Raw genomic sequence first — 27,812 nt, 5'->3', positions numbered from 1 at the left:
ACGCGCTTTCTGCTCACGAAAAGCACAACACAGCCACACAACCGGGATCCGCAAACATCCTTTCTACAGTTTGTTCCTTCTCGATTCATTCACGAATTTGTTGCTTTCTTTTGGAAAGGGAGACGGACTCCCTATAACTGCGAAGCTCGATGAATTCTGCGGGGAGAGTGACTTTGTTTTTTCTTTTAATTGCCCTGATTACTCAAGGTAGGTAGTTTATTCATACATTTTATGAATACAATAACTTTGAAAAGTATACTTGCTCTGCTTCTTTTGTGGCCATTTACCTCATGGTATTGTGATAAAGCGAAAAAAAGTATTATAGCCTTTATGCTGTCACTCGTGAACTAGTAAACAAGCATGTTCTAGCCTACTGTCTCACCAAGTTTATTTAAGGACATTTTCTCAGTTCCCATGATGTATATATATATATATATATATATATATATATATATATATATATATATATATATATATATATATATATATATATATATATATATATATATTTAAAGAATGGTTCGCCCAAAATAAAAGAAAAAATCTTGCACCATTTAACCTCGTGTTTTTTTTCTAAACCTGTATGACTGACTTTCTTCCGTGGAAAAAAAAAGGGGTCAGTCATCATTTACTTTCATTGTGTGGAATAAGATGCAAAGAAAGTGAATATGCTCGCTTCTAGTCATTAGCCTAATATTTTGCCTAACACCCCCTTTTTTATTCCACGGAAGAAATACAAAGTCAAAAAGATATGACAGAATTTTTGGGTAGGCTAAATAATCCCTTTCATGGTTTCGTTAATGCAAAAAAAAAAAAAAAAAAAACATAGCTAAGTCCTTTGAGCATTTGAATTAGTAATCAGCTTCTCAGTGGTACTCACTTCGTATTTGTCCAAAGGTTAGGTATTTGGTTTTGATAATGATCTTAAAGATTTGTGCCAAAGCGTAACATTTTAATATAGTCAAATCCATTCTTCACGCTGTTGGCGTGCGCGCGGAACGCGGAGTTTCGGGCGCATATTCGTCGCACACTAACTGCGGGGAATCCCACGGCTATTTTAGACAACAACGATAGCACAATTTTGTTTAATCGCTTTAAAGCCTTTTATCGGCAGAATGAAACCGGTAGGTGAGCCCATTGGCGTTGTTGTAATGAAATGCGGGTTAATCAGTTCGTTTTTTCACTTTCGTCAGCATCCGCATGTGCGTCAGAGCTTTGAAATATTTAAGATCTTCTCGACTCAGAGAAAGCTGTTTACCTAAAGTTTGCAACATGTCCACGTATGGTCGTGTTCATCAGTTTGTCACTGGATTAAGTGTCTGCTGTTAGTTTCCCTCGCATCTTGTTTGGTTTAGGTATGTCTGGATCTACTTGTAAATAAGAAACAAGAGGCTTCTGTTTTTCTCACTGAATCCATGTCACTCAAGACAAGAGTGAGTCACACACTGAGGGGATAAACTTAGAAACAGGCAAACACTCAGAGGACACATACTGCATTCATTCTGTTGAGTTTTCACATCGCTAAATTCTTGGCTTAGAAGATAAGAGCTGTCTGAGGATGAACTTATGTTCAACTCCAGCTGTAGCCTATGTCATTCTCACTGCAAGCATTCCCTCCATGCTGGAATGGTTACAAGATTTTCTGTGGAATAGTCATGAATTCATCCACTTATTGTCATAAATTAATATTTTTATTTTATGATATTCTTTTATTACATGTTGCAGAGTCAGACTAGATCAATGCAAATCGTTTTGCAAAGTAAGCCAATGGATATTTGTAGGTATAAGCAAAAAAAAATTTTTTAACTTACAATATGAACTTGTAAAATAATGTACTCTAGTAAATCATGATCTGAGTAACTGAGGTGTTTAAAGGACTGAAGAAACACTGAATGTTTATTAAACTTTCTTATCACTACATGCACACACATGCACGTTATACAGTATATCCATATTGTTCCCATTGCTTCATTTATACAAAATATAAATGCTGAAATATACAATAAATCTTATAATTATGCATACTATGTTTCTAAACATAGAAACTAAATATAGAAACAGGACTGCACTACAGTCATTTCCGCTAAAGTGACGCATTCTCAGGCCTTATTTTTTAAAGAGCAACAAATGAATTTACATTACATTTATATTTTACACATCCTATTTGGGTTACACATTAGTTAATGATTATGTTCCCTTGTATACTGTATACTCCCTGTTCTGTTCAGCTCATTGTCAGTCCTTGTCTTGGTGTCATGTGGTTGTTATGCTCTGTGAATTCTCCTAGTGTTGATTTACGTATTCTTGATAGTATATTCTGCATCTTGCATCTTACTAATATCGCGCTGTATGTGACATCAGAACTGACCAAAACCAATACTGAGGACTGTTACCTTTAGAACGGCCCGATGTTAGAAGAATATGTGGAGGGCTTTCTGCAGCTCTAGAACAGGACGCACTGGGACGATGATACTTTGAAACAGCTCTTCTGGAGCGGGATGGACAATATCCTTGGCCATATGATGCTGATGGGGGGCGATCACTGTCCTTTCACTGAGTTTGTGGACTATACCTTGTGGTTGTTCGGAACCTCCTTCACTGTCTGAGTTGTCCCTGAGGGCACGAGAGATATTCTGCCGTAGACCTGACCTCGATGCACAAGCCTGCCACAGAACTAGAGCCGAAAGCCTTCTCCATCTCGAGGCCAGAACCCACCACCAGGTCTATCATGGAGTCTGCACTATGTTGGCAATCCATGAGCGCTGGCTCACTAACTTCCCAGTGGAGTAACTTCCTACTCTTGTCCCCTCCCCAATATCCACTCCAGGATGATATGTCCTCTGTCCCCGTCTAGTGCAGATCCTCGCCACGCCTCCACCCCACCACAGATTCCCACCACCTCTCCAGCTCCACCTAAGGTCTCTTCTCCACCAGTCAAGCTCTACGAGACAGATCCCCTGGCTTGACCTCCAGGCCCATGACTCCACTTTGGTCTGTGGGACCATCCCCTTTTTTTGGCTCTGTGCTTCCCTTAGTTTCACCGTGGTCTGATATTGCTTGGGCTTCAGTGAGCTCCCTCCTACCCCACCTTGGTCACTTATCATCCTGGTTCTGCAGTGGACTTCCGGGCTACTGGCTGTGCCTCAGCCCTCCATCCCTTTGGCTCCACTGAGTACCTCCTTCCCTCCTTACTATCGTAGTGTTTTTGAAGAATCCTTGTTTGTGTATTCTAATACCAGGCTGTAGGTGACAATTTGACTCTGAGGCCCACCATTGTCCACAACAATATTCAAAGACCTTATTTCTACCTGATCAGAGTTTGGTATATAACTAGAAAAATGTATATTCATTATAAAAAATGGCCAAAGAGTCATGCTTTTCTATTAATTTACATGACTATAGAAAATTCTAGAAAATTTTGAAGAAGAAAAAAAAAGTTTGAAAAACTACAGTACCTCATATATCCAAGGCAGTGAGAACCCTGGTTCCCTTTCGAATGGGAACACGCATTACGTCCTAGGATGCTAACGGGGAACGCCTCAGCGTGACCGTGTCTGAAGCAAATTTAAACGCGACATTTGTATTGGCCGGCGTCAGCCTAGGACATCAATACTAGTGATGTTGAGCTATTGGAGGTTATGGAATGCGATACAGCCAGACCTGCCATGGAAGTGCGAGAAGGAAGAGACCGCTCGTGGGAGATTAGATGAGTGGTTTATATGGACATAACCACCCAGCTCCAGTGAGTCTTCCATTCCTTCCTGATCTCCATACTGAGACAGAGAAGGCATGGAAAAGTCCCCACATCCATCAACATCAGCATGCGAATTATGCAAATGAGGAGGGGTTCGCAAGCTATCTCTAGTTAGGGCAAAGATCGACTTTGAAAGCTCCTGCCCTGCTATCCAAGCCCCTTAAGACAACATCTCGCTTGAATGGCAGGGCATACGCGGCAGCGGGTCAGGCTGGGTCTGCACTTCAACATGGCAGTACTTCAGGCTTACCAGGCTGATTTGCTGAAAGACTTGGACCAGGGTTTTCCCCTGAGTCGGTCGCTGAGCTGCAGGCTGCCAAACAGACCGCTGCCACTATTTTCGATGGTGGCAATGGTGACTACGGAGAGGAACCTGTGGGTGAACCTGGCCAGCATTAGGGAGAAAGAGAAGGGCTTTCTTCTCGATGCATCGGTTTCGCCTTCCGAGCAAGTTCATTTCGGGTGCATTTAAAACCTATACACCATGCTCGGCTGAGTCCACGCCCAAACCAACAGGGATCTTGGCCCATCTCGGTCTGAGGACCGAAGACAGGGCCAGAAGGCCAGTGTTGCCTGTGCCCCTCCTCCACCGAGGAGCAGGTCACGGAGGAGGGGAGAGTCAAGGAAAAAGAAGCAAGCCCTGAGGGATGTGATCCAGTATAGACATGAACAGCATCCTGGATCTGGTAGAGGCAGATAACCTCTCCTCCACTCTGAGGGTCATAACAATATGCCCTCTCTTTTTTCGCCTGCGCCCTTCAACCACCCTCGCCTCCTAGTTAGGTGAGGGTGCTTATGTAACATTCAACATCAGGCCCTGGGGCTGGACCGATTATATTTTTATGTTTTTTATGGATGATAGAATATTTTTCTGACGGTTTGGCTCGGGTCTCGAAAGTGAGTGTTTTTATAGGTTTAAAAGTGTCTAGTTCCCCTCCTCAGGGAACCAAGGTTACATTTGTACCCCAAGAAGTTTGTCAATTAAAAAAATATATACATATATGTATAGCAGAGGTTGCGTTAATCGACAAATGTTCATCATTAACAGAAAAAATCTGAATGCCGTCTGTCATTTTGACAGATTACACTGAGGGTGATCTATTGTAACGTGTAACTGTAATTCTCACCCCTGTCCACTTGGTTGCGAATGCGCTCTTTCTGACTATCAAGTTAATGGTCAACGAATGGCTTTTCTGGGTTACTTGACATTATTTATTGTTTTATTGAAGTCTTTCTGCAGTGGAAACCCTGATTGAGTGATTATATGAGACAGATTTCGGTAAGTTGGACTGTATCTTTCAACATATTTTCTGATGTTCATTCATGTTTATTTAGTTCTGTAACGTAGTAAAGAGGAAGGGATGATTGCATTCATTCACGCTCTGAGGCGCTATCGTGATCTCTTGATTGACATGAAAGAGCGCCAAAACTCTTTATTTATTGTTTGAATTTTGTGTGGATTTATTGTTTGAATTTTGTGATAAAATGGACAGAATTTGAAAGCTGAGACTTTTTTTCATATCAAAAGTAACAAAGCACAAAGCTTATTGCAATTTATTGGACAAACATTCATGATGAAAACTGAAAAGTGAACTATAGTCTCTGTTCAACTTTCGCTTCATAAATACATAAATGCATCATCTAGCCTATATGCTTGTCCTGTAAGTTTGTGAATAAAAATAAAAATATGAACAAAAACAGGGCCTATTAAAGGGCTAATTATCATTAAAATATGAAAATTAAAATGACGGGTAATAATTAAAATTAAAATGACGGACAATGTGGAAGTCTAACGCAACCTCTGATGTATAGTTATGTAGAGTTAATCAAGTATAAATGTTTAAATGTAGAATAAAAAAAGAAATATATCTTTTAGTTGTTTTAGCTTATTTTAATGCTTGTTTTGTCTTAATTTGAATAATTTGAAGGGTCACGCCCCCCTGATTGAGAACTACTGCTTTAATCCATGGTCACTACAGTTCACTCCAGCGATCTGAAAAAAAGTATTGCTTAGTTTTTTAATCTTTTTTTTTTTTTTTTTTTACCTGTCTGTAATAAAAGAAATAGGTATTCTAGAGGTACTTGATGCCTCTTTTGCCAGCCATATTAATGAATTATGCAAAATATTAAACAAATATGAAAGTATTTTTGTGATCTTTTCATTTTATTTGTCATTGTCTGCTAACAGAGCACATATATTGGAAAAATTATTTATTGTAGTTTTATATCCAATGTTAGATTCCCAGATCTCTGAGGATGAACATCCTCTGTGGAGGATTGCTCTTTTATCCACTCAAACTCTCTTTTTTTGTATAGCTTCACATCTGTGTTTTGTACTGAGGAGAGAAATCAATGAGGTTCCAGCAGAGAGAGAGATTGTGGGAGGTAAACCCCTCTGCTCCAAACGAGGAGAAAAAGGCAAAAGAAAGTAAACAAAAGAAAAGTGAAAATGCCTCTCCTCACCTCAAAGATGGGTGTAAAGGCATTTTGAATGTTTCCCATTCTTTTTCTTTCTTTCTCATCCCAGCTTTGCCACCTCTGTTTCTTCTGCCTTCCTGAGGCTGGTTTATATATGATGTCAAGGGTCTTGAAGCCCCAGGACCCTGCACTTGCACAATTTGATATGTTTCAGTGTGATCAGAGGTAACGCTTCAATTCATATGTAGGGTGAACTGAGAGAAGAAGAAATTATAATAGAAGATGATCGCTCCAAGTTCCTCTTGAGACCAGCAGAAAATTTCACTTTTTAAAGAATGGATGAAGTGAAGATGTGAAGATTTCAAGGTCACCTAGTATCATTCCTCCTGCGTTAGTCACAAACTCACATATTCTTTGTTCCGGATAGAAGCTGCACAGACACACACATGCACCACAGATAGTGACGCATGTCCTGACAGCACCTCACACACACGTACAGAAACACACAGTCTGCTGTGGGGAACAGGCATGTGTGTGCAGCTGCAGGCTCAAGCCTCTGGGCAGCAAGGACAGCTCACCTGTCTGATTCTATCTGTAATGCTTTTCTTCCACTGACAGAGAAACACACTTAGTGTCCTATCCACTTTGAGAGAAAGAGCAAAGAGGAGTGTTTCACTCTTTCGCGTTCTCTCACTCATTACTTCTAAATGAGGACATATGTGCTCAGCATCAGTTCACGAGTGACATGACTTTATATGATCACAGATGACTCTTTAGTCCTTCCAACCGATTGAACAATCCTCATTACCACTGCTTGTGTGTTTCTTTGATCTCCATCAAACCAGTTTCTGGAAAATTAATGTATTTTGGTTTGACGATATAGTTAAACTCATCTTTTTATTTTTATTTTATTTTTTTAGCATTTTTATGATATTCAAGATATATTGAAAGGCATGTGTTTGCTCAAAAATGGCTTAAGGGTCATTTTGATCATACCATAATTTTGACCAAACAGCCATTATTGCCAAGTTTTTTTAAAAGTCTCTAAAAAATCTATCTTTCTATGTAATTTTTTTTTGACATTTTATTTACGGATGGATAGGAGGTTCTGGTTGCACCGCGTTACAACTGAAAAGGGCGCTTTCACTTTCACGATTAAAGAGGCAGGGGCTCAAGCTCCCCTGGCCCTCCCTGTGCACTTCACTGCCTGTGCTCAATGAATACAAATGTAACAAAACAAAAAAATTCCAATATATAAAACGTCTCGGTTACGTATGGTAACCCTCGTTCCCTGAAGGAGGGAACGGAGACGTACGTCGGACGTACCGACGAATTGGGATCACTTCTGGGAGCCCCTATCAGCTTCGAGCTATCTAGAACCGGCCAATGAACAATTGGCGTGCGAGATTTGCATCTCGCGCTCCGCCCCGCGCCGCGGGTATAAACAGGAAGCGAGAGCGAATGCACGCTGTTTTTCACTGAGGAGCCACACGTAGTGGCTCGACCTGCAGTGATGGTACAGCAACTGTGGCGACGGGACGTACGTCTCCGTTCCCTCCTTCAGGGAACGAGGGTTACCATACGTAACCGAGACGTTCCCATTCAGTCGGTCACGTTCGACGTACGTCGGACGTACCGACGAATTGGGATCCCCTATGGAAAACGCCATAGTTACTACCACTTCCAGCGCCCAGCGATGAGCCCCACAGACCCCGATCTGATGCGGGCGGGTAGGTTCACGCAGGGAGAGTCAAAGCTGCTGTTCCGCAAGACCCACTCAGCTGACTGTATTGGATAACGCTGGGAAAGCGTGCCTGTGAAGGCAGCTGCGGAAGCCACATCATGCCCAGAGGGAGTTAACATGTGGAGAATACACGTATGGGCTGGCCGTGGGCAGCACAACATACGGAAGTCCCAGGGGTGGCCCCGGCCAATTCGTGGAGGGGGAACAACACGTACCTGGGACGGCAGAGGAACTCTGCCGAGGGAAAGACACGGGCTCGCCGTAGGGAGCCGTACCGTGGAAGAATACACATATGGGACCGCCGTGGGGGTCACTACATACGGAACCCAGCCTAACACAAGTTCCACTAATGCATACGAGTGTTAGACCTGGCGTCGAACGCTCCGCCACGTCTGACTGCCGCGGGTTGCGGAGGACTCAACAGGGTTCGCCGATCCGGGGAACTCGACTGGAGCAGAATAAGCGCACGCATCCGTCTACCATAGGGGAGGGAATGGCGCAGCAAGCCGACACTAGAACGGGCACTTCGGTGTTACTGACTATGGGAAGTGAGCACACAGGAAGAAACCGGCTCTACACGGAGGCTATAGAATCTAGCGAACGTGTTAGGTGTCGCCCAGCCCGCAGCTCTACAATATCTGTCAGCGAGGCGCCACGAGCCAGCGCCCAGGAAGAGGCAACACCCCTAGTGGAGTGGGCTCTTAACCCGAGCGGGCAGGGCACGTCTTGGGACTGATAAGCCAAGACGATGGCATCCACTATCCAGTGGGCCATCCTCTGCTTGGAGACAGCCTTTCCCTTCTGCTGTCCTCCGTAACAGACGAAGAGCTGCTCTGAGGTCCTGAAGCTTTGCGTTCTGTCCACGTAAGTCCGGAGAGCACGGACGGGACAGAGAAAAGCTAGGGCTGGGTCTGCCTCCTCCGAAGGCAGCGCTTGCAGGCTCACCACTTGGTCCCGGAAGGGAGTAGCGGGAACCTTGGGTACGTATCCAGGCCGGGGTCTCATGATCACATGAGAGTTACCGGGCCCGAATTCCAGGCACGATTCGTCGACCGAAAATGCCTGCAGGTCCCCTACCCTCTTGATGGAGGCCAACGCAATCAGGAGTATAGTCTTTAACGACAGGATTTTTAACTCAGCTGACTGCAGAGGCTCAAAAGGGTTCTCTCTGTAGTGCAGTAAGCACCAGAGCTAAGTCCCAAGAGGGTATAGAGGGAGGACGAGGCGGATTTAATCTCCTCGCTCCCCTAAGGAACCTGACGATCAGATCGTGCTTACCTAGAGATTTCCCATCTACGAGCTCATGATTAGCGGCGATAGCGGCGACATAGACCTTGAGGGTGGAGGGAGACAGCCTTCGCTCCAACCCATCCTGTAGAAAGGTAAGCACAGATGCGATCGAACATCTTCGGGGGTCTTCTCGGCGAGAAGAGCACCAATCGACGAACAGGTTCCACTTCAACGCATAGAGGCGCCTCGTAGAGCGGGCTCTAGCGGAAGTGATGGTGTCAACTACCGCTTGCGGTAGGTCACCTAGAACCTCCGCGTCCCGTCCAGGGACCAGACATGGAGTTTCCAGAGGTCTGGACGCGGGTGCCAGGGTGCCCCGTCTCTGAGTCAGGAGGTCCTGCCTCAGAGGAATGGGCCAGGGAGGTGCTGTCGCAAGGAGCACTAGTTCCAGGAACCAAGACCGGTTGGGCCAATACGGAGCGACCAACAGGACCTGCTCCTCGTCCTCCCTGACTTTGCACAGTGTCTGCGCAAGAAGGCTCACTGGGGGAAACGCATACTTGCGTTCTTCCCGGGGCCAGCTGTGGGCCAGGGCATCCGACCAGAGGGTCCCCTCGGTCAAGGAATAAAACCACTGACAGTGGGTCGTCTCTGGGGAGGCAAACAGGTCTACCTGTGCGGCCCCGAAACGACTCCAGATTAGCTGGACCGCCTGGGGATGGAGTCGCCATTCTCGCGGAAGTACCTGCTGACGTGACAGCTCGTCGGCCGCACGATTGAGCAGGCCCGGAATGTGAATAGCACGAAGCGACCTCAGATGCTTCTGACTCCATAAGAGGAGATGGCGGGCGAGTTGCGACATGCGACGGGAGCGTAGACCACCCTGTTTGTTGATGTACGCTATGGCCGCAGTGTTGTCCGTCCGGACCAGAACGCGCTTGCCTCTGAGCGGCACTTTGAAGCGGCTGAGTGCAAGACGAACTGCTAACAACTCGAGGCAATTGATATGCCATTGCAGCTGAGGCCCCGTCCACAGGCCCGAAGCTGCAAGCCCGTTGTACGTGGCACCCCAACCCGTGGATGAGGCATCCGTGGAGACAACGGAGTGCCTGGACACTTGTTCTAGGGGGATTCCCGCCTGGAGAAACAAGGGGTCCGACCACGGGCCGAAGGTTTGGCGGCACCTCGGAGTCACTTGGACGCGGAGGGAACCGCTGTGCCACGCCCATCTCGGGACTCGATCGAGTAGCCAGCGTTGAAGCGGTCTCATATGAAGCAATCCGAGCGGCGTTACTGCAGCTGCGGATGCCATATGCCCCAGGAGCCTCTGAAAATGTTTCAGTGGAACCGCTGTCCTGCCTTTGAACGAATTCAGGCAGTTCAACACCGACTGGACGCGCTCCTCGGTGAGGCGCGCAGTCATGGCGACCGAGTCTATCTCCATACCGAGAAAAGAGATCCTCTGCGTGGGGCAGAGTTTGCTCTTCTCCCAGTTGACCCGAAGTCCCAACTGGCTGAGGTGACTGAGCACCTTGTCCCTGTGTTCGCACAACTGCTCTCGCGACTGGGCAAGAATCAGCCAGTCGTCGAGGTAGTTGAGGATGCGAACACCATGCTCTCTCATGGGAGCAATGGCCGCCTCCGCAACCTTCGTAAAGACGCGGGGCGAGAGGGACAGGCCGAAGGGTAAGACGCGGTACTGACATACCCGTCCCTCGAACGCGAAGCGCAGAAAGGGCCGGTCGAGGGGAAACGAGAATGAAAGTACGCGTCCTTCAGGTCGATCGCTGCAAACCAATCTTGGGGACGGACGCACCTGAAGATGTGCTTCTGCGTTAGCATTCTGAACGGCAGCCTGTGAAGGGACCGGTTCAAGAACCGCAGGTCCAAGACCGGCCATAACCCGCCGCCTTTCTTGGGTACAATGAAGTACGGGCTGTAGAACCCGGACCTCATATCGGCTGGAGGGACCGGCTCCATCGCGTCCTTCGCCAGTAGGACTGCGATCTCCGCCCGGAGCACGGGGGCGTTCTCCTTCGCTACTGGAAAGTGAACGCCCCCAAACTTAGGGGGACGCCTGGCGAACTGAATCGCATAGCCGAGTCTGATGGTACGGCCCCGAGACGGGCTGGGAAGCTCTAGCCAGGCTTCCAGACACCGAGCAAGGGGATTAACCACAGACGTACCCGCAGCGGGGCAGCGACGCGGAATGCAGGGATCCGACTCGGACGGCATGGAGCGGCCCGAAGTGGGATCTGAGTGTGCTGTGCAACACTTACCTGCGTCCGCGGAGGGGGCGTGCGAGTGTGGGGAGGCCGCTTGAGTGCGTTCCCACAGCCGGCGCCCCCTGCTGGCGAAGGGAGAGGCGTCTGAGGGTGGCGAGGCATGGGAGCGTCGACCACCGCCAAGCGCGCTCCCAAATGAAGGAGGGGCTGAGCGTGGCAAGGCTTTGTGGCGTTGCACACGGTCTGCCTCACCTCCTTCCTCAGCGGGGAACAAGAGTGGCGAGGCATAGCGTCACGCACTGTTGTCCACGCACCGCTGAGAAGAGGGGAATGAGAGTGGCGAGGCTTTGTAGCGTCACACACACTGCCATTCTCGCCCTCTTGTGGGGAGGGGAATGAAAGCGGCGAGGCTCTGTAGCGTCACACGCTGCCATTCCTGAACTCCTGAGACCCAGAGGTATTGGAACTGCTCTTTTTTTCTTTTTTTTTTTGGTACCACTGGCTGTTTTTAACATCAGTGGCGGAACAGAATTACTAATGGTTTTCCACCCGGCCCTCCTCCGGGGAAGAACAGTTCCAGACCAAATCCGGGTCAATTGTGCTTCTGGACCAGGGTGGACATCGTCTAGCCAAGGGCCAGCGTTGTGCGCAGCTCAACCTCAGCTCAGAACTACCCTTGTGCACTAAGCAGGGCGGAGGTGGCCTGCCAGTGGCACTGCCACCCCACCGATGAGGGTAGTGAGAGAGAGGAAAACTTTATACAGATTATGGCCCTATTGGTGTTCCATATTTTGGCACCAATAGTTCCACAATGCCAAAGCCTTCCAATGCACATCCGAAAAAAGGCAAGGGGCAGGCAAGGCGATTTACGCGTTGCACTATGCCTCAGCCATCCGGGAAAGCATGGCTGTCAAGTATGAATCTGATTCAGCACGAGCGCCCACTATTACGGTGGGAATCTCAGCATCATCTTCATTTTCAACACATAACAGCCCTCTCTCCGATGCAGCGATTGACATCTGTCCTCTGCTAGAGCCCCAAATGAAATGCTAGGTCCCCTTTCAAGGACCAGCAATCCCACCTGTAAGCTACCAGCAGACACGTGAGACAGTGGGCGTGGCCGTGAGACGGCACACGGCGCGCTGAACACTCAAGCCCTTATGAAAAAGGCAAGACGAACAGCGCGCCGACGTGGCCATGCTCTCGTGAGAGAGCATAGACCACCCACGAACACAGTCTCAACATGCTTGCGATGCGATAGAGGAGTGAGGGGCCCACAGAGATGTACGCGGCGGGGAAGCCTCACTGTAATCCTCAGGCCACCCAGGCTTATCAGCCAAAATAGTCCCCCCTCTGGTGCACCAGAAAAGAGACTAGATCGGGGTACAAGCGAAGGGACTCAACCCCGTTTGAGGCATCATAGTCTCGACCGCGCATCGGAGGCGCCGAGTGACGCGCGCAGAGTTGCCGTGGCAACCCGCGCTGTCACCCGGCAGCCAGACGGCACACGGCGCGCTGAACACTCAAACCCTCACGCGGAAGGTGAGATGACCAGCGCGTCGACGTGATCCCGTTCCCCTGGGAGAACATGGATCACCCACGACACAGTCTCAACATGTTTATGCGAGATGGATCGTGGCCGTCAGGACAGGAAACAACCGCATCCAGAAACGCACGAGTGGTAAGACATCTTGAAAAAGACGGCACGTCACCCGTGAAGCTCTTTTGTGAGGAAAACGCTCTGTGCTGAAGCACTCAGGGGGAAACGCGACAGCGCACGGGATTGTTAGTGCAGCCCGTGCCTGTACTCAGCAGGAAAACGCTCTACCCAGACCAACAGGTTGCTGTGATAACAGCAGTTTTTCTGCACTCAGAGGCAGCTCGATGAGTTCAGCGCGATCCCACTGAAAGGTGCCGTTTCTCCAACACGCGTCCTCCTCTGGCTTTCCGGTGTCTGTAGACAGTCTTGCTGATAGCAGCGAAAAATACTCGTCTTGAATGAAGAGAGTGAGTCCTTCATACGCCTGTGTGGCTCCGAAGTGAATGACAGCGTGCATTCGCTCTCGCTTCCTGTTTATACCCGCGGCGCGGGGCGGAGCGCGAGATGCAAATCTCGCACGCCAATTGTTCATTGGCCGGTTCTAGATAGCTCGAAGCTGATAGGGGCTCCCAGAAGTGATCCCAATTCGTCGGTACGTCCGACGTACGTCGAACGTGACCGACTGAATGGGAATCTCTGTTAGTGGATGGTGGAAGTGCACACACTGATCACAGACAATGTCAGGAATTGTTTTTTTTTTTTCTGAAAAAAAGAGGGAATAAATTCCATGGTGACTCATACCTGTGGCTTTTTTCTATGTAATTGCAATTTTAATGGGCTTCAGTGATGAATCCAGTGGACCAAGTCAAATGTGTTGGGCTTAACTGTTATGAACTGTAATTTTAACGTAAGTACCGTAGCTATTTTTGATCAGCCTCCATCCTCATTGTGGCCACTGATGGCTTTCTTGCAATTATGAAAATGTATGTCATTTCTGCTCCATTCTTACATTTTTATGTGAATTGGGCTCTGAGATGGAATACATTTGCTATAATTTCCAGATTTTGTAAATAGTCTCTTGGACATAAAATATGGATTCCTCCTGTTATACTGTATTTATATTTAACTGGTAGCATTTATACAAGATATTATCAACTGGCAAATAATTTCATGATTTTAGTAAATGCTCAGAATCCTTCAAATTCACCAAGAGCACTGGACAATGGTATAAAGAGTGAACATTCTTAAAGAGATAGTTCACCTAAAAGCTATTTTTTTCCAAACCAGTATGACTTTCTTTTTGGAACAAAAAAGGAGATATTTGAGAAAAATAATGTTGTCAATACAATGGAAGTCAATGGTAACCACTGTTTGCTTGCCAACCTTCTTAGCAATATCTTCTCTTTTGTGTTCTTCAGAAGAAAAAAAGTCATACAGGTTTGGAACAGCATGAGGGTAAGGAAATCATGACAGCATTTTAATTTATTGGTGAACTATCCTTTTAAGTTTCCCACCAGGGTCTGCATAAGAGTTCAGCTTTAAGAGACTTTATGGTCCATGCGGACACTGCTCTACTTTAATTTAAAAGGGTTATCTTAAGCTTGATGGGGTCCAGAAAACTAACTCTAAACTCCGCTTTATATCTTATTCATTTCAGTGAGGGTTAAGTCCTTTTAATTAATGGAAGCAAGGCCTTGCTATCCTTGGCTAACCCCATTAACAGAGGGTGCCATTGGAGAGTTAACTAGTTGAAGTAATTAGAAGAGAAAAGTAAAACAAGAGCCATACACACGAGACAGCAGCACTGAAATCTCTAAGTGTCCATGTGTGTGTTTGGGTGTTTAAAGTTCACAGCATTTGGCTTTTCTATAAGGTTCACTGCATTCAGTCCTATTCCATTATATTTATAATATTATTATTATATTTTATCATATATTATCATTCGAGATATAGTTCCTTTTTTTATTAATCGTTCAACTATAATTATTTAAGTATTATTTATATATCATCTTTCAATAGAAAAGGAAAAAGTTGAGGCGAAAGAAACATAAGCTTCTGAAAATTGCTTCTGTTTAAAATTTGAAAGCCACTTTTTGCATCATTACAGGCAAACCTCATATGCGAATGCACTACGATCAACATCTTACGAGACTGTGTCTAGACTAAGAAAAAAGGGTGCAAACAAGTTCAAAGTTACAATCATAACTAGCAATTTTTCACAAGTTGTGAAATTGTATATCCCATTTTAAGTAAATACCTACATTTAAGTGTGACCTTACCCTGTTCTTGACTCTTCCTGTGTTCCTTCAGACTTGTTTAGCTCCATCAGACTGCATTATTTTAAAGTGGTTCCATTTTCCACATGACTACACCTGGCCTCTTTGGTGATAGTTGATGATGACCTCTAACCTTGAGAGCTATATTTGGAGCACTTTTAGTGTCTGGTAGGACTTTGGCTCTGACCCTAAGGAATATGCTAAAAGCAAACAGAGTAAACACATTCACACATTATAACAAAAACACACATTGGCAATATAAAAAAAGAAATAGAGTGAGGGGACAGTCAAACACAAAAACAACAACATTTTTCACAGGCATATTATACAAGTACAAAATGATCAGCCCATTTTGGATTACTGACAATAGCAGACAACTGTGTTTAACATAACCGCCTTAAGTGTGTGTGTGTGTGTGTGTGTGTGTGTGTGTGTGTGTGTGTGTGTGTGTGTGTGTGTGTGTGTGTGTGTGTGTGTGTGTGTGTGTGTGGCCCTGGTAAACCCTATGTCACGGGGACAAAATGTAACATTGCATTCCCACAATATTCAACATCCATGTCCTTGTGTAGACATTTTTTGGGAAAACAGCTTATAAATCCTTATAAGTGATGTTTTATGAAAAAGTAGAAATGCTGAAAGTTTTCTGTGATGGGTAGATTTAGGGGTAGTGTAGGGGGATAGAATATTATTTGGGGATAGTGTGTGTGTGTGTTTATGTTTTTCTATCCCAGTGTGGACTTGAACCCGAATGCACACAGACTCGTGGGGACTCGTGTCACTGTGGATACATAAATTGAGAAGGAAACAAGCATATAAATAATACAGAATTAGTTTTTTTTTTTAATGTAAAAATGCAGAAATGTTTTCTGTGATGGATAGGTTTATATGGAGCCAGAATATACAGTATAAAAACCATTACGTCTATGAAGATTCCCCACATAGCGAAGATAGTGTGTGTTTGTGTGTGAATTGAGTAAATATTTTGTACAATAATGATCATTTAAATTATTCATATAAATTTGGCTTTAATCTCATTTGCTTTCCTTGAATTAAAGATATCGACCGTGTTCTCTTGATTTCCTTTGTTTATTAAAAATAATATAATTTAATAATATCAGTCAACCACTTTTGCTAATACATTAACAGATTACATTCCCTATTTCGAATGTTATGCTGCATGCGTCTCGTTCTCTGTATTGCCTACTTCGCCATCCACTCTATAATGAATGAAGTCTGTCCCTGGGTTCCACCCAGTGCAATGCATGCTAAAGTAGATTTCTGTTCTTGTACAATATGTGTGTGTTTATCTCTGTATGTGCGTGTTTGTGCAGATTGTTTATCATCTAAAGGAGAAGACAGGCTGTTTCGTCGTTTATTCAGGAGGTATAATCAGTTCATTCGGCCAGTGGAAAATGTGTCTGACCCTGTCACTGTGGAGTTTGAGGTCTCCATCTCACAGCTTGTTAAAGTGGTAAGAAAAAGTGTCCATGGTCTCAAAACATTTAACCTATGTCTCTGAACTAATAATGTGTCTAGGCCTGTGGTCAGTATTACTAACACTACATAATATATTGTTTATTAGCTAGTATTAACATTTTTTTATTTTTAATTATTATCAATATTGGTATGTATTGTATATTTAATTGTGAATTGCCTATTTTTACATTTAGATTACGTCCGCTATCATTGAACACTCACTTACTTTAAAAACAATAATTTAATAAATTAAATAACATACATTTTATAATTGTATCTTCAGCCAATCTTAATACGAATATCCATTTTTTCATAATGTACATTAGACTTTAGACATCTTTAGTTAGTATGCATCTTAAGAAGGAACCCTCTAAGACATCCATTACAAATCATCATATTGTTAAGCATTATGAAAAAAAGAATCAAGCAAAGCTGAGACATTTTTGTCAAACAAGATTCAGATTCGTCCAAATTAATTAATTATTTGTGTAAAATAGAGAATCAAAAATCAAATTCAAGCACCTTTGACCTCTTAATAAAGCTCAAGGTTGTTTTTTTGCTAGGATATATAAGGTTATCTTCTCTTCAGGTGGCTTTCTGTGAGTGAAATTCTGTGCTGTTTTCAGTTGTTGTGAGGGCTTTTTGTTTCATTTACTGTGGTCAGAAAGAGCAATTGAGTTAAAAGCTTTTGTGCCCCACTGTTACAGGAAGTAATGCAGACTCTGTGCTTTCCCTGGCGTCATACAAAATCAGCATGCCTCTTAAAACTCCTGGATTAAATTTCCACTTCACCAGGGGAAAGCGGCCACGATTATCATCACACCTTTATTCTTGCTTCACAGAGACAGACACCTGAGAGATTAACAAGCCATAACCCACCACTCTAGGGAACAGAATCCTGGATTATAGATTATACTCACTCTCAGGATTAAGGATTATTGCTCAGCAAGCATTTTTTTGCAGATGTTTTGTAGTTAAGATGCAGAAGCTATAATAACTGTTGAGGGTACTGTGATGAATGGCATACAGTGTGCATTTTAATCTAGAAGATGAAATGGTTAATGAAAGAACTTCTACATTTTAGCCCTCCAAACCCCTTTTCTAAGACCTTGTCAGATCTTTCTTTCCCACTAGACAAGAACTGTATTGATTTTATTGCTAGAACATGTTCCATTCTAAATAATAGAGGATGGCTTTCTTCTTTGTGATTGTTTCTGTATCTGCCTGTGTCTTCCTCTCTAAAGGATGAAGTCAATCAGATCATGGAAACAAACCTTTGGCTGAGACATGTAAGTGATGTATGTGTGCAGCATTTTGGCCTTGTGCATATATTATTGTCAAGACAAGCATCTCATCTTCTTCATGTCTTGTTGTGCCATTGTCTGTAAGAATGTACTGTGACAAGGAAATGTGTATAGCATAAACATTCAATAGGGTGGTGTTGAGTAATGCACGGAAAGAAGAATAAGTAGATATATACATGGAACAGATGAGTAGGTAGAAGCAGGATATTGTGGAAGTAAATAATGGAAAACTGAGAGTTACTTTAGCACAGTTGTTATCTCCAAATCGAATGGAAAGAAAGAGGTTAAAAAGATGGTAATATATGTGCAAAAATAACTAGATCAAACAATTCACATTGTTTTTAATAATCAGCAGAATAATAATAAACTACTGTTCTGAAATAATAATAATAATAATAATAATAATAATAATAATAATAATAATAATAATAATAATAATAATAATAATTTCACAGTCAGCGTAGATTTTTTAAATTAGCTTTGTTAATTTAGTTTAGAACTTTATTATTATAGTCAACCTATTTTTCACCCTCTAAGTATGAAAAGATACATGCATCATATGAACTCATGAATATTACGGAACCCCTAAAGGGACATGGTGGTGGAATTTTTTTTTGCGTTCTCTCACAAAACCTGCTGTGAGTTTGGGGAGTGTAAACACTTCCAGTTTAATGTCCCGCTGGAAGTGTACAGTGCATTTCGGTGAAGTTAACTGAATATTTTTCATAATACAAAATCATAAAAATTATGCAAACGCACATTTTATCAAACTAAGTGTTGTAGTATGACCAGTAGGAGACCATTGATGTGTAATATTTTTGTAGTAACACTTTTCAGATTTTGAATTTTGCAGACGGTCCCTTTGGACTCTCATATTATAAGGCTAACACTGTCTACGTTAAAAAAAGTCATTATTAGTGATAGGGTTTCTTTGGGAATGTCTGGTTGGATATATACACCCTAAAAAAAAGGTTCTATGGCACTAAAATTGGTTCTTGGCTCGTAATCACAGAGGAACCTTTTTAAGTGCTGTATAGCACCAATTTTGGTGCTTCAGTGGTTCTTCAGCGGTTCTTTTGCTAAGTTGCTATATAGCACCACTGACTAAGATGCTATATAGCACCGATACCATATACAGAACATGTTAAGATATGGTGCTACAGTAGTAAGTACAATATGCTCCTGCATGACTGCTGAACTTTCTGTTTAAATTAGCATTTTTGGATTATTGCATTTTTTTCCGAAGAATGTGTGTGCTTGTGTTAAACTCTTTAGTATTGTACAATAAGCCTGTGCATTGCCTGATAGCAGTATCTCGATACCATTGAATACAGAGAGATCAGCAGTCTTAATAAGATATCGCTACACAGACATACCAACCAGCCACGATGTGCACACAAAATGAGCACAAATTCACAGCTCTGCAAATACACCGCTATACACATTTACAGCTCTGTATACACATTTGATAATAAACGGTAATAGACAACATACCTGCTTGAACAAAAATAGTGTTTTTCCCCTTGTAGCTTGAGAGATGTGCAGGCACAAAACTGCTCAAAGATTTTTGAAGACTTTTAATGACAGGGCTTAGATGAAAGATGTACACAGACCAGTGTAAATGCCAGATTTGAACTTGAGTTATTTTGTCATAGATATGGAATGACTACAAGCTGAAGTGGTTACCAGCAGAGTTTGATGGAATTGAGTTCATCAGAGTCCCATCAAATAAAATCTGGAGGCCTGACATTGTACTTTACAACAAGTGAGTCAAGTATTCCAACTTAACATAGAAATGTAGTCATTTGGGGGATATTTTCTGGTTCTTAATTTCTTTTGGAGCCAAATGAGCGTCATTAGAGCTAAGAGTCTGAGGGTTAAATGTATAAATGCATCAGAGGTCATACCATTCAAATGTACTTTTTTCCTCACAGTGCTGTTGGGGACTTCTTGGTGGAGGACAAAACCAAAGCTCTTTTGAAATATGATGGAACCATCACTTGGGTCCCTCCTGCAATCTTCAAATCATCCTGCCCTATGGACATTACTTACTTCCCCTTTGACTATCAGAACTGCTCAATGAAGTTTGGTTCCTGGACATATGACAAGGCCAAGATTGACCTGGTTCTCATCGGCTCAAAGGTCAACCTTAAAGACTTTTGGGAGAGTGGAGAGTGGGAGATCATTGATGCACCCGGTTATAAGCATGACATCAAGTACAACTGCTGTGAAGAGATCTACCCAGACATAACCTACAGTTTTTACATACGCCGACTGCCCCTCTTCTACACTATCAACCTTATCATCCCCTGCCTCCTCATCTCCTTTCTGACAGTACTCGTCTTCTATCTTCCATCAGACTGTGGCGAGAAAGTGACATTGTGCATCTCTGTACTCCTCTCTCTCACTGTGTTCCTTCTTGTCATTACAGAAACCATCCCCTCCACCTCACTTGTGATTCCTCTGATAGGTGAATACCTTCTCTTCACCATGATTTTTGTCACCCTCTCCATTGTCATCACCGTCTTTGTATTAAATGTGCACTATCGCACCCCTATGACCCACACTATGCCTAGCTGGGTACGTACCGTCTTCCTCCGAGCTTTACCCCGCATCATGTTCATGCGCCGGCCTCTCGATCCATCAGAGTCCTCTGGAAAAGGAGTACTAGAAATCGGGAGCTCGTCTGGAGCTGGAGCGGGACGAGGAGAGGGAAAGAAGAGGAAAAATAGTGGATCCCAACAGGGAGCAATGAACTCTTTGGAATTTGGGGAAGGGAAAGCAGCATTAGAAGGAAAGAAAGGAGGATGCCCATGTCACCCACTGAAAGAGGCAACCGAGGGGGATTGTGGGAAAGTGAGTCGTCAGTTGAGTCCACAGGCTATTAACACAGTTGTGGCTTTCTCTGTGGTGTCACCAGAGATCAAGCAGGCTATTGAGAGTGTGAAGTACATTGCTGAGAACATGAGGAGCCGCAACAAAGCCAAAGAGGTAAAGAGGTTCCTATTCAGTCAATCCACTCTGTACAACACATTGACTATGAAGAATTGTTCTCTTTGGATAAACACACTGCCAAAATTTGATTCCCCTGCCAACAAGCCAGTAATTGTCGTGTAACTTGACTCCATTTGCAATAAAGCTTTTTTCCTCAATAGAGAGTATAGGTTTGTTTCTTAACTGTTGCATTAGTGTAAGCTGGGCAGCAAACTACACTTTTGCGCCTGCTTTGGCTGATGGCACCTATGATAGGTGTAGTCAGATTAGGCTTTCTGTTAGTCTGAGCTTTTCAGTTCTTTAAATTTGTCTAGCCGTCTGTGTATATTCTGCTCGCAGGATGGTGGAAGTGACATCTATAGGCACATGGAGGTAATCCCCTTCTTTTTACACAAGTAGTTCCAGATGGCATGATTCTGTTTTATAATGCAATAACAAAAGACGCTGGGATTGGGAACCATGTAGTGTCTGTTAGAGGGGTGTGGCTAGTTGCACAAGCCACACTTCCTAGAATTACTGGTGGTCTTTGTATCCCTCATACATTTTTATTTAATACAGAATGGTTAGTATGTTCTGATCAGAACAGAAAACACAACTACTGTGCCTTACATAAGTCAAGGAGGGCCTCTGTCGAAAGCAGGGATGGACCTTTGTTATGAGAATGACAACTTTAAGGGGCGAACATAGATACCCCAGTGGTCAGCATCTGGCGGCCCAAAATTGGCCCGCCAGCAATAATATCTGGCCTACACCCACAGCAAGATTTTGATAGCGGCTGGTGCTGAAATAGATCTGTCATGATAGTGTAACGGAGGCCAGCTAGTGACAGCTGTGCAGGTAAATCTCACTGCTATGACTGTAACAATGACTAACATCAGAGGTCGCAGACTTTAGCCTCCTTGTTAGAGCGTCCGACTCCCATGTAGAAAGACCCGGGTTCGCGCTTCGCTTGGAGCGGGCGGTGCGAACCAGAGAGATTATAACAACAACATAATCAATTTCTCTTTAGTGATTTTGCCTTCGAAAAAAGTACGAGAACGTTTTTGCAGCAATTTGTTTATTTTGGGATGAATTGAGAGCTTTTAATTTGAAAAGTTCTGAAAGACATTCAAAAGAGTCTGTGGAAGGGATCGCTAGACACGCCTCTAAAATAGCCATCATGAAATGTGTGGTATGATAACAGTGAACCATTGAAACGTTTGCTTATAACGCGGGGCCTCAGCATTAAATAACTTTTGATAATCAGACATTAGAGAATATTTTGCCACTGGTTTGGTTCAAATCGGGCAAAAAACCTAGGACTAGTAAGCAATAGTTTTGGACAAAATCCAAGATGGCGGAAAATGTATGATGAAAGAAAAAAATTCTCGCAGTTTTTTCGGCTTGACCCAAGGATTTCAAATATATAAAGCATGTGAGTCTACAACAATTGGTTCATGAGAAATCGTCAAAAAATTTTCTTTGATTTTTGTGCTATAGCCACCATCTGGCCGATTGAGGCGATACTCTGTCAACCTCTCCCCAAATTGAGGACTACCATCTGGCCAAATTTCAAGTCTCTACGACTTACGGTTTGGTCTGCCTGATCAGTTTTAGATGGAGAATGATGCATCGTGGGAAATTTAACAGTTACAATAGGGTTTCCGCACTTCGTGCTTGAACCCCTAATAAGTTAGGCTTATACTTAAGTTGCGTGTCACTACTGCTTTATTAATTTACCAAATTTTTTAACAGAGTAACAGCTCACTACCAGTTACAAAAGACACTGTAACAGTATCTCAACAGGCAATTCTAGTAGCATTTTTCATCAATTAATTTGTTAAATTATCCCTTGACTATGTTCTGGCCCACCATCTAGTGGCAAATTGTTGTTTTTTTGGCCTGATGCCAAATTTACTTGCCGACCCCTGCCCTATACCAATGTAGGCCTCTTTGAATAGAGCAAAATGCAAGGTTTCCTATGTTTTTATCCTTACCAGATCAGTGTGCTTCACTCAGAAAAGATGCATCCATGCATCGGTGGCCCAAGACTGTTCATTAATGCATTATTCTCTGTCAAAAACATGGTATGCTGGCATCATTAACCTTCTAGTAGGACAGCCTTAGTGTTTCCTATTTGCAAAAGTTCTGCTCACCCAAGCATTCCTAGCTAGAGCGTGGGCTTTGAAGTCAGTGTTGTGTGCTCAGTGTTGTTTCTAGAGCTCATTGTGGTGAAGCCTCTGCAAATAGTCTTTATTATTACTTTCCCTTCACTCTGAAAGTCTAGCAAACTCTCAGCATGTCATATGGAAATCTGTGGGGTTCCCCTTGAGAAATGTCAGGCGCCTCAGACTAACTATTCGACTATATGTCTAAGACCTTTTCGATTGTTAGATCAACTCTTGCCAATCCGGCTCATTCTTTCTCACTGAATTGTGGAAGCTATCTCTCGGCATGTAACAGCCCGGGGGTTTGCACAGTCATTCAACTCGTGGGATGGCTGTTTCCAAACTGTCGTATTTATTTCTGTTCTATATTTGCTAGATTCATTGGGCGTGAGTATTTGTCCTGTAGTCAATGTATTGCACAGCGTAGAGCAACTATATATAACTATGAATACATAATGACTCTCTCAGAAGCAGGGGGACGATGTTCAACACATCGCAGCCCCACTCTACCATAGCTATGGTGAAGAGCCATGAATGTTGGGAATGACGTACGCAGCAGTATTTGTATTCCTGCCAGGTAGATCTAGCCACCCTGTGTCACTGTGTTTTAGTGGCTTTTCAGGCATGCATTTCAAGTGTGATTTCCAATAGTCAATGTGTTGTACCTTGTGAGAACAGTAATGATATGTTTAGCTGTACCTTTACTCACATGACAACGCATGCTGTGCCATTGTTCCATCCACTTGTCCATTCAGATATCATAATGTCTGCATAATAAAGATCCTCATTGCCCATTTGAAAAAGAAGTTGCCCACTTAGTGTCTGACTCAAATTTCAATATCATGCCATGTTTTGATTGTAATGTCCTCAGAAAGACAGGTTATACATCACAGACATCAAGCATAAGCTTACAGAAACGACTCTGCTACTCTCAGTGGAAATGTTTACTGAGTGCTTCACTGACAATAAGTGCTTTAGATCCCTCAACGGAGACATCACACTTTGATATGGAAAGTCTCACCACTTCATCCTTCATCTTCACTCTTGGCTCAGAGCTTCACTCCTGAATCACATTAGCATTGCAAAGCGTCCAGTGCCTAAATATGTGGAGGGAGAATGTTTCGCACAGCTTACTGTATAGCAGCACAATCTAATTTAACTTATCCCTGTGTAGTGTTAGTAAAGCATTCTGGACAGACAGCAGACCTGCTTTTCACTCATTCTCATCGTCACTTTGCCATTTTCTCCTCCATTTACCTTGCTTTCACATGCTTTCATTTTTCTTCTTTCTCTCATTTTTTTTCCTTGTTACCTCTAACCTCTCTTTTCTTTCATTTATTAACCTTCCATATCTCTTCTTTCTTTTCTGTTTATTGTGTGCCCTTTCTCTCTTAGGTGGAGGATGATTGGAAGTATGTTGCCATGGTGATTGACCGCATCTTCCTTTGGGTCTTTGTGCTGGTGTGTGTGCTGGGAACTCTGGGGCTTTTCCTACAACCTTTAATTGGCTTCTTCTCGTAATTAACTATGAAACACCTGTTCTAACCAACAGTCAATGACATGCTCCATATTTAATTGTGTTCCGTCACTACCACAAAGCTCTATTAAAACTATTTACTGGTGTCCTTGCGCAAAGAAAGATAGCTAATCAGGTGTTCTGTTTTTCTCCCTGCCACTAATCCATTGAAGACTTAAAGGTCCCATGGCATGGCATTTTTCTATTATTTTATAATGTTTCCTGAGGTGTACTTATATTGTTAGTATGATTTTTACATCATAAAATGTCATAATTTAGAAATAAAAGGCATTTTTTCTATACTGCTGTTTGCCCTGTGGCTGAATGCCCTGTTTCAAGAGGCGTGTCTGCTGTGAGACTTCAGTAAAAACGGCCACTGTTGTGATTGGCTGACATCTTTGCATTTGAAATGAGCGGAGGGGGCGTGGTTTAACGAGGTCTACGACGCACGAGCTGCTGCCAGGGATGGACCTGAGTTCACTTCACATCAGTTCTCAGCATGTCTCAGTTCAGTGAACTGTTGTAGTTACTAGAATATACTTCAGGTTATTAGTTTATTTCTAGTCGGAGGGGCTGTCACTCATGTCAGAAAGTTAGTAACTTTAGTAAATTATGGATCAGCGCTGATTCGAGACGCGAACCGTTTAGAACGATTCAGTCCGATTTTGTGAACTGGTTCGGTTCACTAAAAAGAACCGATTCAAAAGAATGATTCGTTCACGAACCGGACATCACGGAGACGGAGCGATTGCTAACAAAGTTATTTATAGTAACTACTGAGTTGTGAGAGCGCAGTCTGTCAGCGCGAGTTTATTGTGTTTGTACCTGAGAGTTCTGAATAAACACGAGTCCCAGTCACGCCGAGTCCGTCTTCATCATTATTCTACCAACTTTGTAACACATGCAATGTACCATTACAACGAGATAAACGAGTTAGTAAGTGTTGATTATAGCATTATTTTTAGATATGTTCCAATCATATGAAAAGCGTCAGTGACGCGCATTGAGTACACAGCGCAAACAAAGACACAACAGCAGTAATCGAATGTAATCCAGTTTATTGTGGGGATAGCTGGCTAGCCTAGCCGGATACCCTCACGCTTACCCCTCTTCTGCTTAATCTCGCTCCGCGTTTGGTGCCTCCGCTGTGGGCCAGATGCAGTACTGGGGGTCGGGGATGTTGAAGGCCAACCGGTCAGTGCAGCCCGAGCCTCGGCGTGCGTGAGGTTTATCTCTAAAGAGATGTGAGTCTGCCGATGTTGAGCAGAAACTCTGTCTGTATGACTGTATGCACATTGTAGAACAGATAGACACGACGAGGACGTACAAAAACACTGACTCACAAGATAGAAAACACGAAAACACCATTCTGTCGGGAGAGAGAGAAGCCGCAGTGTGTGCACGAATAATAAATAATTAGCTACACATAAGAAATCACTGATCACAGATCAGAAGAAACTGAAAAAAGACTTCTGTTTTCATTTGTACATCCAAACACTGAGAAACTGCCAGCATTCACTCGTTCACAAGCCATGATCTCTCCAGGACAAATATAGCGCTTGCATGGGCGTGCCAGATTCTCTGGGTGGAGGAAAGGGAGGTAACCGTTCCTGTGTGGACGTCAAAACAGGAGACTTCAGGATTGCTAGTCTGGCCGGTCATTTTCTCAAAGGCAGAGAAAGACAGCCAGAACTCGGTTTTACACAGATCAATATTTCTATCCACTTGGGGACAATATTCAGGCTAGGGGAACTCATATTAATGTTGAAATACCTCATAAAATGAAAATTTCATGCCATGGGACCTTTAAAGACTGATTTTTTGCCTTTCTAATCACCTTCCATATTGAAGCACTGTAATGTCCAGAAGAAGACTAATCAGACTGATTGGTGTTCTGTGTCCACTACTCACAATTACGTTCCACTTACAATTTCTGATTGCACACACATAATACGTGGTGTTTTATACCAAACAACATGTCCGTCTTCTCTCAACCAACTACTCGACAGTCACTCAGGAAAATCTGCAACAGACAGTGGTGGTGTTTTCCTTGCCAGTGGGAATAGAGGAAATCCAGTTTAAGCACAAAGAAATGTGTTGTGTAGATTAGTTCAGTGAAATCTTAGAGGATGAACAGTGAGCCGTGTGATTACGGGATGAAATTAGTCAAGAATATGGGTTATCTCTAAATAGCTTTGAGTTGTAGCATGGCTGCATTCCAGAATAAAAATGACTAATCAGGTCCCGTTTATGCCAAATAATTTGTTTAGAATGAGATTAATTAATCCTTTTTTATCCTCAGTGTGTCTCATCCCTATGCACGGTGAAGAGTTTTTTCATTTGAAGCAGATGTATTGACCATGATGTCTAAATCCATAACTGTTTTTAGTGCTGTGCAGGCTATTAAAATGACTGCTTTCCCTCCCTTTCTTACACTCATGCTCTCTCTCTCTCTCTCTCTTGCTCCATCAGAAACATAATCCCCTCTTTAATATCAACATTTCAATTTTTTCCACTTCCACTTGTCAGCTTCTGACACTTTTGTAAAACATTTTTTTAACTGATGTATTTCAAATAAAAATAAGTTCTTTTTGTTGTACACACTATCATCTCTGTCCGTGTGTTGAACTCAGCAAGCAATAAGTGTGTGTATATGTGGTGTATGGGAAATTTTGCGTTTGTCTGTAAAAAGCACATGCTTATCTTGGCTTGGCTGCTATAGCAGAAGTTGAAAATGCCTCTGGTTTTATGATTGGTTTTAGTAGTATTAGGCCTTTTGAAGTAGCAGATTTTTATAATCATTTCCTAAGTGTAAAAGCCGTTTCAGGACTGTCTGACTTAATTTTAGCACATCATAATCCTGTACCACTGTTTATGGTGTGTGGAAATTACAATTTTTGCTATTTAAATGCAACATATGCATGTGATATTAGAGCAGTAGAGAAGCTCTAAACGAATTGTAAAAATATAGTATTAGATGAATCATAAATTAATTATTTTTCAGAAATTGTATTTAATGTAGCTATCCTGATCAGCAATTTATTCAGAATTCCATTTTTAAATTACGAGAATAATTTATATATATATATATATATATATATATATATATATATATATATATATATATATATATATATATATATATATATATATATAAAAGAGAAGAAAAAAAGGTGTGTTCCTAAAGT

The 27,812-nt window shown here is 43.1% G+C and overlaps 1 protein-coding gene across 1 annotated transcript; it reads left to right on the top strand.

Moving 5' to 3' along the window:
• Positions 1-27,229, top strand: chrna6 (cholinergic receptor, nicotinic, alpha 6). The gene is made up of 6 exons (XM_079811464.1): positions 1-207; positions 16,519-16,658; positions 17,908-17,952; positions 19,623-19,732; positions 19,902-20,958; positions 24,504-27,229. Exons 1-6 carry the CDS (start codon positions 150-152, stop codon positions 24,627-24,629), a joined length of 1,536 nt encoding a protein of 511 aa, XP_079667590.1. The 5' UTR covers positions 1-149; the 3' UTR covers positions 24,630-27,229.
• The last annotated feature ends 583 nt before the right edge of the window (positions 27,230-27,812 follow it).

This window comes from Gobio gobio (genome assembly GCF_949357685.1).
Source record: "Gobio gobio genome assembly, chromosome: 3".
NCBI classification, from domain to species: Eukaryota; Metazoa; Chordata; class Actinopteri; order Cypriniformes; family Gobionidae; genus Gobio; species Gobio gobio.
This window is presented reverse-complemented; position numbering and strand designations above follow the sequence as displayed.